The sequence below is a fragment of the Nannospalax galili genome, unplaced genomic scaffold, assembly GCF_000622305.1.
Source record: "Nannospalax galili isolate Female #2095 unplaced genomic scaffold, S.galili_v1.0 scaffold600, whole genome shotgun sequence".
Lineage (NCBI taxonomy): Eukaryota > Metazoa > Chordata > Mammalia > Rodentia > Spalacidae > Nannospalax > Nannospalax galili.
In genome coordinates, this window is record NW_008348789.1 from 770136 (window position 1) to 784513 (window position 14378).

Genomic DNA, 14378 nt, shown 5'->3' on the forward strand with positions numbered 1-14378 from the left:
TTTTTTACCAGTGGATTGGATGACAGGATATAATAGAAAAAATATAAATGTATTATATTTTAATTATGTGTCTATGTGTATATCTGGGTGTGAGTTTTTATACATTTAAGTGCAGGTACTGTTGATTTCAGAAGATTCCCTGGAGCTGCAGTTACAGGCTGTGTGCTGTCTGATGTGGATTCTAGAAACTCATACCAGGTCCTCTTCAAGGGCAGCAAGAATTCTTAACTACTGGGTCTTTTCTAACCTCCCAAATATCTTTTATAATATGAAGGGAAAAGGTTCCAGATATGTTTTGAATAGTCAACTATAAAAATGAGAGGCTAAGAAATAAAAAGAAAATTTCAAGTAATGAGTGTTTATGAAATTAACCCTCTTATATCACACAATTATTTTTTCTTCGTAACAAAACTGTCTGATCATTTTTATCACATCTATTTTTAATTTTTTTAAAGACATTTTTATTTTATGTCTATGAATGTGTTAACTGCAAGTTTGTAAGTGCAACTATGTCATGCAATGCGCACAGAGGCCAGAAGTATGCATTGAATCCCCCTGAAACTGGAATTTCAGATAGTTGTGAGTCACATTGTGGGTGCTGGGAAGTGAACCTGGGTCCTCTGAAAGAACAGCCAGTGCTCTTAGAAACTGAGCCATCTCTTTAACTTCTCACTTCTATTTTAGATAGACACATAATTAGGGTTTCACTAAAATAAAATAACGTTTTATTTATGTCTGCTTTTACAATATCTCAACATATTTAGTTCTGGAGATTAAAGCCATGGTTTCTTGCAAGTCAACTGTGTACTCTCCCATGGGTTGCATAACAACCCTTGAATTCTTATTGTAAAGACTGATTACTGACACTTTTGTAGAGACATTTTTCCCAGTGATTCTCTTTTTATTGAAATTTTGTATATTTCATACACAACATTTTAATCATTGATTACTACTAGGTGAGGAAGAGCTGATCTTCTTTAAGGGAGTGACCCTAGACAGGTTGACTAGACCCCAGTGGATGAACTTGCACTTAGGGACATCAGGGGACACTAACTTGATTAGGTAGGCCTTAACATAAATAGCAGAATACAGAGACTTTTAAAGGAAATATCATACCCTTTGTAAACTTTTCTTCCTGTCATTTGTTTCCCTTCTTTCTCTCAACATCTCATTGTAATTACTTTAGGGCTTTTCTCTTTTCCTGTATATAAACTTCTTACCTTTTGATTTTCCAGCAGAAATTTTACATATATAAAGAGTTGTGAGTCTTTGCTGTAGTAGAAGTGGTAAATTTTAATGTATGTTCCATCAAATCCGAAGTTCAAAGTTTATGTACATTGTGTTAAAATATTCATGATTCTTAAACTTAGTGTAGTTAGTATGTAACTTACTTGACACACTTCATACAATTGATACTAGAATTTAAGGGTAAGAAAATTTCAGAGGAAATGTATACAGCACTAAATACAGCAATTTGGAGGCCAAGGCCTTGGTGACTTAAGAAGTTTCTAGCAAATAGAGAATGTCAAAGACCATTGTTGATTGTATCTAGGACATCAATAACAGTACTTCACTTTTGTCTGTTGATGTTATACCTCTTTGAATAAAATTGAAGGAAATATATAGTTTATATATTTATATATACATATGGTTCTATGAAGATAAACATGCACGGCAATAACAAAATTCTGGTTTAATTATTGTTAATATAATCTCCTGTGTAAATGCTGAACTATTTTATTGCTTGATGCTTAATGACAGCTAATGACTGACTCTTTTATTTATTTATTTTTTGGTATTTTTGAGACAGGGTCTCCCTGTAGCCTCAGCTGTCCTGGAACTCACTATGTAGACCATGTTGGCCTTGAAATCATAGAGATTGGCCTGCCTCTGCCTCCGGAGTGCTGTGATTAAAGGCATGCATGACCATGCCGACTGACTCTGCTTTTATAAATTAAAAGAATCCCAATATAATTGCAAGTGTTGAAAGATTAGGCTTTGTCCTTACATTAGACTTAAGAATATATTGTAACATCTATAATTGAGCACCAAAAGATCTTATTTCGACATTCTATATGAGTGTTCTAGTTTATGTTTAGCTTAGTTTTTGTATGTTTATTTTATTAGTTATTATAAATTTGATATTAAAAAACAACTCTTAATGTCTACATACTGGTATAAACAGAACCCACAGGCTGAAATTTCAATTTCAAGTAAATCAGATTGTGACTGTCTTTGAAGATAAGGCCTTTCAAGAAGTAAACAAGGTAAAAGAGGTTTCATGGATAAAAACTGACTTAATATTAAAGTTGTCTTCGTGAGCTGAAAAGAAATTCAGCCAGAGAGAGAGAAACTACAGTGAAAACAGAGACGGAGCTTTCTATAACACACAGGAAAGTCTCTCAGAAGCATCCAAACACTCAGAACTGAGGGCATCTATTTCTGTTGCCTAAAGCCAATTCTGTGATATTCTGTGATAATAACCTTAAAAAACTAATGAAGCAGTATAGAAAAAATATAAATGAGATATTTTAAAATACAAGTTCAATAAAAACTAAAAACTGTACTTGGTGTAATTTCCTATCTTCTTTGTCATATGGTTTGAAATGATCTGCCTCCCAAGTTTTCTCCAAGTCACATGGCTTCTATTAATGACTATAGGTAGACAGTTATAGCCCCTTTCAAAATTCATAATGTAATATCTTCTGACAAGTATTATGTCTCATTAGGATTTTATCTTGCAAATTAACCTTTGAGAAGTGATTTATAACATATGACAGTGATTTATGGTGCTTAGGCAAATGTAGACGTTTTCTTAGTTTTTCATCTCCAGTATGATAATAACATCATAAACTTTATAAAACATATATATATATATATATATATATCCAAAAGTGTAAATTACTAAATAATATTGACAACATGCAAATTTAATCCTAGGGGAAAGACAAAAGTAAAATGATGTATCAAATGGGGTCAAACAAGTTCAAAGTCATTCACAAGGGAGAAAAGAAGACTCAAAATGAGTCCATTCCTATAGCAAAAACAAATTCTGAAGTATTTGAGAATGAATAGAGTTAAGATTATTTTCCAGTTCTCTATATTCCTACATAAATTGCCTGTGTGTGACTTTTTAAATTTCATAGCCTCGCAAGTGTAATAATATTCACAGAAGTTTTAGCAAAAGAACTAGATATCAACCATATTTTCTGCATGGATATTTAAGCAACTTTAATTTTTCCCTATTTATAGAGTACATAGAAGCAGTCACTTCTTATAGTTACATTGTTCAGAGCATATTTTACTTTATGCAAGTTTGCATTTGTTGTATCTGTGCATTTCTAGAGAATGTACAATCCATGTGGAACTAAAGAAAGCATAGTGAACTAGTATGCTCATAACATTTAGTACTTTGAATTGAGTGGAAAGATTCTTACAGAGAACTATATAGAATCATTTACATAAAATTATTGTAGATGAGACACTGAGGGGGTAACTCCAACCTCCATCTAATAACTTAATTTACAAAGTTAAAATTCATGTCACCGGAGTAAATGAATCAGTTGCCTAAGTTTGCAATTTTGTGCCCTTTGGGATTTAGTCATTGGTTTTAACTTTCTGAAGTTTAACATTCCTGAATTTTATTTGTTCAGTGTTATGTAATGAACATTTGTATATGTGTTAAAATATTATTTAATGTGTACTTTGTTTTAATTGTTCATCAAAGAATCATTAGATAGGAAGAAATTCTAAGAATCGAAATATTGATTTTTCACCCGTTTTTAAATTAATTGTATATTTTTTTTTCAGAAATTTTCATAGAAACAGAAGCTGAAATCTCACCTATGGTTAAATGCAAATGGTTTGGTGACTTTTTAAAACCAATTTCCACACACCAGTATAGAATTAAACAAACCAATATTTATTTTAACGTGTATTTGAGCCCTGAGGCCTCTCTTTATAAAGAGGGATTTTTTATTTCCTTCTGAAAATTTTATTTTATTCTTTTGGAAAAGCTAACATTTTAATTAACATCTTTTACATGAATTAATGATATGATTAAACATTATTTTTAGAATTTATGACTTACATATTGAATTTAATAATGTAATTTATTCCAGTTTCTGAAAAAGTAAGAAAAACAAATAAGTTCCAGTTTACAGTTTACAAAAGAAAAACCTTTGAATTAGAAGAAGATGGAGTTTGGGAAGCAGTCCTTGTTTTCGAAAGGAATGCGAGTCAGCATGTCACTATTGCTTCTGGACTTAGGGATGGTGTTTGCTTTGTTCCACCTTATCTCTGAATATTGCCAAGCCATCACAGCAGAGTGTTGCGTACACCACTTTAAATGAGAAGAGTTTCAATAGGCACTTTAGTGGAATTAAGAAAAATTTCACACTCTTCTACTGTGATGCCACAAAGCTATCTTCATTCTAGGTTGTCATGTCAGTAACTGTATTTAATAGGCCTGAGCTTGTCCCAGTGTGTTTCTGAAATTACAAAACAAAACAAAGCAAGTACCACAGGATTCATCTTGTGTGGGGATAATAAACCAAAAGTGACAATAAGATAAATAGATAACTGTTAGAAACTGGATAATCAAAGGTATCTTGTCCTGTAAGACCCGGGAGCCTCTGTGTGTGCATGTATGTGTGTGAAGGTTTTGTGTGTGTGTGTATGTGTGTGTGTGTGTGTGTGTGTGTGTGTGTATGTGTGTGTGCGTGAGCACATGTGTGTGGGTTGGATGTGGTTTTTCTTTTGTTTCTTCTGTTAAAAATTTCTCCTCTTAGATGTGCAACAGCTTTCTCTCCTCCCCTAAGTAACATTATCAGGGCTATGACTCTCCTCTTCTCCAAACATGTCTGCTAAAACTTTAAAGCGGGGTCCCCAGTCTGCCAGATAGTCATAGTCCTGGTCAGCTTCTGTGGTGAGGGAGTCTATGGAGCTGAGTGACTCTGCCACAGATCCATTGCCCTCATAAGCATATGTTGCCAAGGAGTCATATGGTGGAGCAGCTGGGTCCATATCATTTTCCTGCAGCCTTTGATGAATGAAGTCCCTTATGTCTGTGTTGTCTTCTACTGGAGGTCTCTGGCGAGTTAAGCTGAGGGAGTCTGGTTTTATATCCCTTCGAATTTTGTTCTCTTCGATTACTTTGGGATTTCTGAGAGCCCCAATGTCGAAAGCCTGGGTGTCCTCTTCCCCACCTCCTTCGTCATCATAGTGAATGACATTGTCTCTGATGTCTTCCTTAGAAGTCATCAGGGTGTCTTTCTTCTTCTGCTTTCGCAGGGCTACATACAGCACAACTATGGCTAAAAGAAGACAAAAATTTCAGCTTGTTACATGGGAGCAGATATATTATTTCATCTCTTCATGAATCTTAAGAATAAATAAAGGATAGTTGAATTTCCTTAATGACCACATACTATGTTCATAGTCAAAATACTATAATCAGTAGAGCTATGTGCAACCCTGGGAGCTTTATTTGATAATGTCATCTTTTTGAAATGGTAACACCAAGAAATCACATGAATACTATTAATAATATGAAATAATTTACTATGTACATTTTAGCAGTTTAGAATCACAGAATATATTCCAATGTAAAAATAGAAGAATGTTATAATCATAAATATTTGGAAGAATTGTTACAGAAAGGCTTAAATATTTTGATTTAAAGTTATATGTATGTAGTATTCTTGGCTGCCTTTCTAATTATAAAACATTTTTATTAAAACATTTCCTTTCATCATCTTCTGTGAGATAATGAACACTAAAAACAATAAATTAGAGAGACGGAAGGAAGGAAGGAAGAAAGGAAGGAAGGAAGGAAGGAAGGAAGGAAGGAAGGAAGGAAGGAAGGAAAATAAATATAGAAAGTAAGGGTCTTAGCTTCACAATCATGCCAGCTAAGACCTTTGATTACTTCAGTTCTGAGTGATACCACATGTATTCCTTCTCCAAACCAAATGCCTGATTTTCAAGCTGACTTTGTGGAACAAGATATGGAAAAATGGAGTTCAGTTCATTATTATAACATTGCTTTGTTCCTAGTTGACTCAGTAGTCTCAATCAAAATAATGGTGTCTATATATTCAGGGAGTGCACATAGAATAATACTCAGCTTTCACCAACATGCCTGCTTTTTCTATAAAAATGACACAAGGATAAAGGCAAAGTGTGTTTGATTTTCCACAGAAGTGCCATGAAATTACAGATATTTGATGGGAAGAGTTTATTGATTCCCTTGTCACACAAAATTAATGATTAGCCAGTTGCAAGGAGTGAGGAGACCTAGGTCTAGCTTCTATAAAAAGATCTTGAATGGATGGTTTTGGGGTATCCAATGCCCTCTTCTGACCTCCTTGGCAATTGCATGACATGGTGCACTTACATACATATAAGCAATACACTTATACACAAAACAAACACACGCCTTTAATCCCAGCACTCAGGAGACAGAGGCAGGTGGATCTCAGTGAGTTCAAGGCCAGCCTGGTCTACATAGCAAGTGCCAGGACAGCTGGGGCTACAGGGAGACCCTGTCTCAAAACGACAAAAAAAAAAAAAGAAAAAGAAAAAGAAGCTTTATAGTAAATCAATTAAAAACACAATGATCTAAGCAGCTCAGTAAACAAAATTACAGGCACAAATAGACAAGGGACTGAGTAAAGGTGAAGTGATTAATGTGGAAAACCAACCTAAGAGTATAACAATGCATAGTAGGATGGCAATCAAAGCCCCAGTGCTAAGTCCTACAGGCAGAAAAATTGCTTCCACATTACAAGACAGGATGGTTCCATCAGAGTCACATCGACAAACTCGAATAGTCATTGTGTTTGTGCTGCTCTGGACAGGGTAGCTGCTGTCTTCTATTACAACAGGGAGGAAATACAGTTCTTGATTCCTGCGACTGTAACCATTTCTTCGGGTTTCAATTCCAGCTGTGTTGTCTGCAAAACATCACATTTATGATAACATAGTTACTATGAGGTTCACTTCAAGTCCTAAATTAGCATATAAGGAGCAGTAGGAAGCTCCTTCTGAATCAGTGAAGTGCATCCCTATTTTAATTATTTATTATGTCATTATGAAGCTGTCAAAATGCAATCAGAGATAATTAAAACAATCCTCAGGGAAAGACAAAACACTCATCATATCTGGTGAAAGGATTAAATTTTCCATTCAGAAAGAATACAGATTTGCAACAAGAATTTAGAAATTGGGTTGTCCCATTTTTCTCTTTCTGACATGAACTTCTAATTGAGGAAAAATAGACTTTTGTGAATGTTCTCAAATACATTAGAAACTCAGAGATTACCAAGTAGAATATATAAAATATCTTTTGAAACAAGTTATTATTTAAAATGTATTAATCCAGCCTGATGATATGACTCAGTAGAAAAAGGTGCTTGTCACCAAATCTGACTACCTGGATTCCATCCTTGGGACCCACATGGTAAAGGAGCAAACTGAGCTCCACAAGTTGTTCTCTGACCTCCACAGGCACATGCACACATACAACAAACACACACACACACACACACACACCAAACAAATAAATGCAATAAAATATATTAAATTCCAATTGACTTTCAAATGGAAACTTTTTCCCTATTAATACATTATATATACACAGGTCTCATACTGTGAATATTTAAAATATTGAAAAATATTTGAAAAAGAAATATTCTATATTGACAGGGTTGGAGAGAGCTCGGGGGTTATGAACACTGGCTGTTCATGCAGAGCACCCAGGTTAGAATAATAGCATCCACATGGTGGCTAACAACTGACTGTAACTCCAGTTTCAGGTGATGTGACAATCTCTTCTGACTTCTCCAGGCATTACAGGACATGGGTACACGTATACAAATGCAGGTAATATACTTATACACATAAAATAAAAATAATAAATACAATATTAAAAAAGAAATACCCTATATTGAATCTTTTTTCCTTGTTATTTTTTTTTACTTCAGCTACACTAAGAAATGTGAAAAAGAAAACACTAAAAATCTGAAACACCATGAAATAAAGCAATCCTATTTGTAGTGAGAATAGTAATTCATTGAAATTCTAATAAAATCATCAACAATGGCATGTACTTTCACTAATACAAAAGAAAATTTTTATTGTAAAGTTATTTTTAAAAATGTTTTATTTTTTATTATTTTTGTTTTATTTTACGAGTATGAGTGTACTGCCTGACTACATGTAACTCCACCCATGTCATGCAGTGCCCATGGAGTTGAAAGGAGGGCGTCTGACCCTCAGGAACTGGAGTTACAGACGTTGTTATCTGTCATGTGGGTGCTGGGAAACAAACCAAGTTCCTCTGCAAGAGTAGCCAGTATTCTTAACTGCTGAGCCACCTCTCCATTCCCTAAATTCAATGATAATTCTATTGAAAAAATATCAGGAAGAACGCATTTGTTCTTATTTATTTTCAAACACAAGCAGAAGTGTTTTATTAATTTTTAAATTATTTTTATTTTATGTGTATGAGTCTATTTCATGCATGCAGCTAAATGCTCCTGTGTCGTGCAATGCCCCGGAGGAGAGAAGAGGCCGTCGGATCCCCTGGAATTGGAGTGACAGATGGTTGGTTGGTAGCGGCCATGTGGGTACTGGGATTCAAACCCAGGTCTCCTGAAAGAACAACCAGTGTTCTTAACCGCTGAGCCATCTCTACAGCCCTGCAGAAGTTCTTTTATACATACCATAATTTCAGTTAAAAAATTCCTAGGGAGAAAATTCTTTTTACAGCTTTTTTATATTTGTACTTTAATATAATTTTGGGAATGAGATAAAAATTGGACAAATGTACTTCTCATTTAAATAAAATACTTTAAGAAATGTAGGGATCTGACACCCTCTTCTAACATCTCTAGGCATTGTACAGCACGGGTGCACTTACATACATTAAGGCAATGCACTCATACACATAAAATAATAAATGCAATTAGAAAAAGATATCTGTTACTATTTCAGTCACAGTCGACCACTGAACTTGAATTTGGCCAATCAGATTTTGGTAGATTCTTTACCCTCACTGACATGAGAGGTATTAAGGAGAAATCATCACCATCATCAATATCATCATATTTCCACTTGTTTAAAAAACAAAATCAGTTGAAACTTTAGCTTTTCACTATATTCTACCATTTTAATATTATCTTAAGAATACAGATACAAAGAGGTGGTTAATTTCCAAAGCCACAGAAATAATGATTTAACATCTATATTTTAATATTTTGGATTTATCTATTTTTATTTTATGTATATGAGTATTTTGCGTGCATGTATGTAATTGCACCATCTTTGTGCTAGGAACTGTTGTTAACTACCCAAGTGAGTGCTGGGAACCAAGCTGGGTCCTCTTCAGGAGCAGCCAGTTCTCTTTCCCACTAAGCATTTCTCCAGCCCTGATGGTTGCAAATAGTAATACACACAGTTCTGACTTTTCAAACGTTCAGCTTACACATTTCAGTTTCATGATGACAAAAAAGTGTACACAACTACTCGGTTTTTCACCTGCAACAGAATAGCTAACAAACATGAAAAAAAGTTGAAAATTTATTATAAAATGTATTTTGTGTGAGATGATTTTCCCAATGTCACATAATGTGAATTGTGATCACACTTAAGGCAGGGTAGGCTAAAGTGTAGTGCTTAGCAGGTTATGTGCAGTACCTGCTTCTTAACAGAATATTTTCACCTTATAAGATGAGATCAATGAGATGTGACCTCACCCTGGACTGAGGAACATACATACTTCCAGTCCAATAGTCTATATTTCTGGAGTGACTCTAATGCTTGCAGATGTGATAGCTGTAGGAGTAGCACAATCGGTGATGGTAATGATAATTGTAGAAATAAAAGACTAAACATGATGACAAAAACATTTTAGACACTGTATTAAAGGCTTGTGTATCATTTCTGTACAAATGCTATAAGGCTGACTTTATTTAGTGTAATTTTGAGGAATAATACTGTTTGAATAAGTCCTATGTCATTGTAACTGCAATGTAACTATTCACAAGTCCTGATGTGCTTTATATTACTCAAATAAAACAATGTAGAATTGATCTTTTTTTACATGTAAAAATATATATGTATTTTGATAATGTTATATTCAAAACAAGAAGGCATTCAATTTCCCAGATAGCTTTTTATTTCCTTGAAGCATTAAGATGCCTTGACCTTTCATAATAGTAATTAACTGTACTATAGATCATCTCTATAGAGTATTTAATTTGCTACTAGTTAGAGATTTTGTAATTCTAATATATAGGCTTCTGTTTTGTGAAATGGGGCTTTTAGAAGCACTGATTTCTTCCCCGTGCCATTTAACAAAACTACGTTAAGAGGTAAACCTGTAAGTGGTTATACTTACTTCTGAAGTCGTGAACTGTAAAATTTGGTTTGATGGCAGCCTCTGGGGATAATCTAAAGGAGAATTGCTGCCCAGCAGGTGAAAGATCTCGGTCTGCAGCACTGACTATCTGAATTATCTAAAACAAAGTAGAAATTAAACTTGAAGTCAGTTATCAGTTTCACAGGGAACTTTATACACTTGGCTAATATCTTTATCTAATAAAGAATGCACTTAGACAGAAATGACACTTTTTGAGTCAATATCAGTGGCCCAATCACTTACACATACTTTTGATAAACAATTTTCTTAGCATTTATAGGTAATGATGGCAGCTACAATCAGAGGACACAAGCTAATTCAAAATCAATTCCTGCATAACTAAAGAGCTTACCAGTACTGAAAATTCTCCCTAACAAGCAAAATAAAATTAAAAGGCACTTGCTTGCATTTTTAAATTAGGTGAAATAAATGCCTTCTAGCCTAAATATAAAGTGCTTACTGGAAACAAAATATCTGATTATCTAAATATACTTGCAATAGCAAAATTGAAGAAAAGTTTTGTTTGTTACAATAACTTTAGTTTTATAAAATTAAAATAATCAGAGTGATAAAAGAGCATAACGGTTTTTGTTGCTATGCTATTGTCTCCCATTATTTGGGAACAGAAAACATGTTTCTATATTACTTAAAAGAGTAGAGACATGTATTTCAAACTGTCTCTCAAGTTGTTAACATAGGTTGTGTATTTCAAGGTTAAATTCTAAATATTTCAGCAACATGTCTTTAGAAATATTAAAACTAAAAGTAACTTCTGACACTAAGCTCTAAAAGCTGCAATTAACTACACAAGTAAGCAAGGTAAAAGACATTACTGGAAAGCATATCTGAAAGCTCTGTGTGAGACACAATTTCAGGAAGAATACAAAAGAAATAGAGAGGGAGATGTGCAGTGCACAGGGCCGAGGACATAAACTAAATCTGAATTTTCCAGAGGAATGACTTGCTTGGATATCACATACATGTTCCATGTCTCGGTGTATAAACTATAAAAAAGCTTTTCATTTGATGGAAAAAGAAATGTAACTTATCTAATATCTGTTGTGATTCCTGGTTAAAATCCAATTTCATGGCTATGATCGACTTTCCACATAGATATAAACACATGGATGTATAGACAGATAGATTTTAGGTATATAGATGATAAAGACAGTGATGTCAGTGGGTATTGAGCATCTGCTCTATATCAGTAACATGTAAGTTAAAAATTACTTGTCTAGTATGAATTTCAGTGCCCTTTCTCAGTGAGAATTCAAACTACAGAATTTATTTACCCTGTAAATTGTAATGGGCAAGATTTTCATAATACAACATGAAAATCTAGATCATACAAAGTAGCAATTTAATAAAAGATTGACCTAATCAACCCCATAAAACATCAATTTCCTTCAATTTCAGATCGATGTTCTTATACCCCTATATTTTATTTACAAAGTTCCTATGTATTATTTACCAATCAGTATTCATTTATCAAATTTTGTACTTTCATTCTACTTCAAATTATTATTGGGTCGAAACATTATTAAATCGAACTTAGAACCAGAAATCTAGTTCAGTTGGAGTTCTTAACGAACAAAAAGCCTTCTTGAGAGATGTGTGAGGTGTGTGTGTGTGTGTGTGTGTGTGTGTGTGTAACAATTTATTACTAAAAATACTACTGAATGAGGGAGAGTAGACCTTACTTATGATCTCTAGATAGGTTCTCTAGACTCCAGTGGATTAACTTGCACCAAAGGACATCTGGGCCCAAATGTTTGACTGAATAGGAGTTAACATTTATGGTGGAATGCATGAGGTCTGATAGGGGCAGCATGGTTGGGAAAGGGGGTCTAAATTTGAATAAGAAATGTTGTATGAAATGTACAAAAGCTAAAAATAATTTAAAATATATCAAAAATAATTTTAAAATAAAGAGTTTTTTCTTAAAAGCAGCTTATAAATATGAGAACTGCATGATACCTGGAAATGTTAGATGGGAGTCATTGCTTGTGATGTTTATTCTTAATTAACTTGACCCCATTTGGAATCTCCTGGGAAGGGAATATCAGTGAAAGACTTTAGATTAGGTTGTTCTGTAAGGATGTTTGTGGGGAATTATCTTGATTGTGTAGATTAAACTTGAAAGACTTGCACACTGTGCACGGCACAATTTCCCGGGCAGGCATCCTGGATTATGTAAGTGGAGAAAGTGAGCTGAACACTAGCATCCATGCATTAATTTGTTGCTCTCTACTCTGGTCTTGACTGCAGACATAATATGATCCATTGCTTCAAATTCCTGCCACGTTGACTTCCCCAAAATGATAGAATTATGAACAAAGTAAACCCATCTCCCTAAAACTGCTGTGTTAGTTACTTCTCTGTTACTGTGATAAAAACACCAGCCGAGGCAACATTAAAAAACCAGCTTATTAATGCATATGTATATCTGGGAACCAGTTGGCAGGGAATACAGTGCCAGATAGAAGGGACCTCCCTTAGAATGACAATCATGCCATTCTGCACTCAGCAAAGAAGCTTCTTTTTGTAGCAGATGGGGGCTACTGCAGAGTTGCACATCTAGACAGGAACAGAGAACATATGCCTGGGAGATGCCCAGTACTTAGTGACACATCTGCAGCCGAAATCTCTTCAACTAAGGCTCATGGAACATAGTGGAATAAGGGGTAGAGAGGGGGCTAATGTACTCCTCAACTCTCACCAATGAGGTGTCTATGTACATCAGAGTACTATACAGAAGGCCACAACTGGTCAAGTTTAGAAAAATAAGAGACTGTAGAGTGTAGGATGGGACTCCTATATGGAACCTCACCTACCCACAGTTCAGGGACCTTTGTGAAGAGGAGTCAGAAAGATTGTAAGAGCCAGGGCTGGTTTGTGAACACAGGGAGTGGTTAATAAAAATGTGGTATATTTACACAACGGAGTTCTATTCAGCAGTAAAGAAAGATGAAATAATGAAATTTGCAGGTAAATGGATGGATCTAGAAACTGTTATACTAAGTGAAGTAACACAGACTTAGAAAAAGAAGCAACATATGTTCTCCATCATATGTGGATCCTAGCACCAAATTCTTTTAAATTCCAGGTTCTTTTAATAAGATGATACTATACAGCAGTCCCTTCTGCATGAAATAACTACCATCATCACGACTTCAGCTGAGCCCGATCTCTAAACATTGTCACAATTTTGCTTGTTCACAGTCATGCTCATTCATTAAAAGAGGGCCAAGCAGGGTCACTGGACCCTCACCAGTGTATCCAGCCACTCTTCCCAGCCAACTGTATGTAATTAGGCCCTAATCATACATGGCCTCCTGAATTTGGGGAGGGCTAAAGTAAACAATCCGGGGAAGGCTAGGAAGCAAAGGCATGACCCATACTGGGTAAAGCCTTTCCAGTGTGCATACCCTCGGGTCATACATATATCTAAGCAACCCCTCAGTTATCTCGGTAAGTAAGCTTAATAAATTCATTGGTTCCCCAGTAAAACTTTAACAAACATTGGCTTGGCACTAGAATCTTGAAAGAGAATAAGCACTGCTTACCATCCCCAGGGAAAGAAGTCTCACAACAGTAGGAAAATTTATTTGTTAATGTTATTATGTCTCAATTATTTTAAAAATGAGAATGTAAAAGGTGCTAAAAGGATATGGGAAAGCAGATATTTTCTAAAATAGAAAAAAGTTAGAAAGCCTAAGCATGTGATGAAGGTCTGTGCAGGTTTGTTACGATATATAAAGGAGGAGACAAAAATAATATAGACATAATCTTAAAATTCTATGGTCATAGTTTAGTCAACTAGTTTAAGGAACAAAATATATGAGCACTGACGCAGAGGACCCAGGTTCGGTTCTCAGCACCCACATGGCAGCTATGAATCGTTCTTAACTCCAGTTCTAGGGGAATCTGAAGCCCTCTTCTGACCTCTGCAGCA

The 14378-nt window shown here is 34.8% G+C and overlaps 1 protein-coding gene across 2 annotated transcripts in view; it reads right to left on the reverse strand.

Annotated features, from left to right (window-relative positions):
* Window positions 1-4534: 4534 nt before the first annotated feature.
* Window positions 4535-14378, reverse strand: part of Cdh12 (cadherin 12) — a 1253457-nt gene continuing 1243613 nt past the window's right edge. For both annotated transcript variants that reach the window (XM_008846023.1, XM_008846025.1), the window contains 3 exons: window positions 10403-10520; window positions 6705-6956; window positions 4535-5315 (listed from right to left, as the gene is read on the reverse strand). In XM_008846023.1, the coding sequence (XP_008844245.1) occupies window positions 4816-5315; window positions 6705-6956; window positions 10403-10520 (870 nt within the window). In that variant the 3' untranslated portion in view covers window positions 4535-4815. The remainder of the gene's footprint in view (window positions 5316-6704; window positions 6957-10402; window positions 10521-14378) is intronic.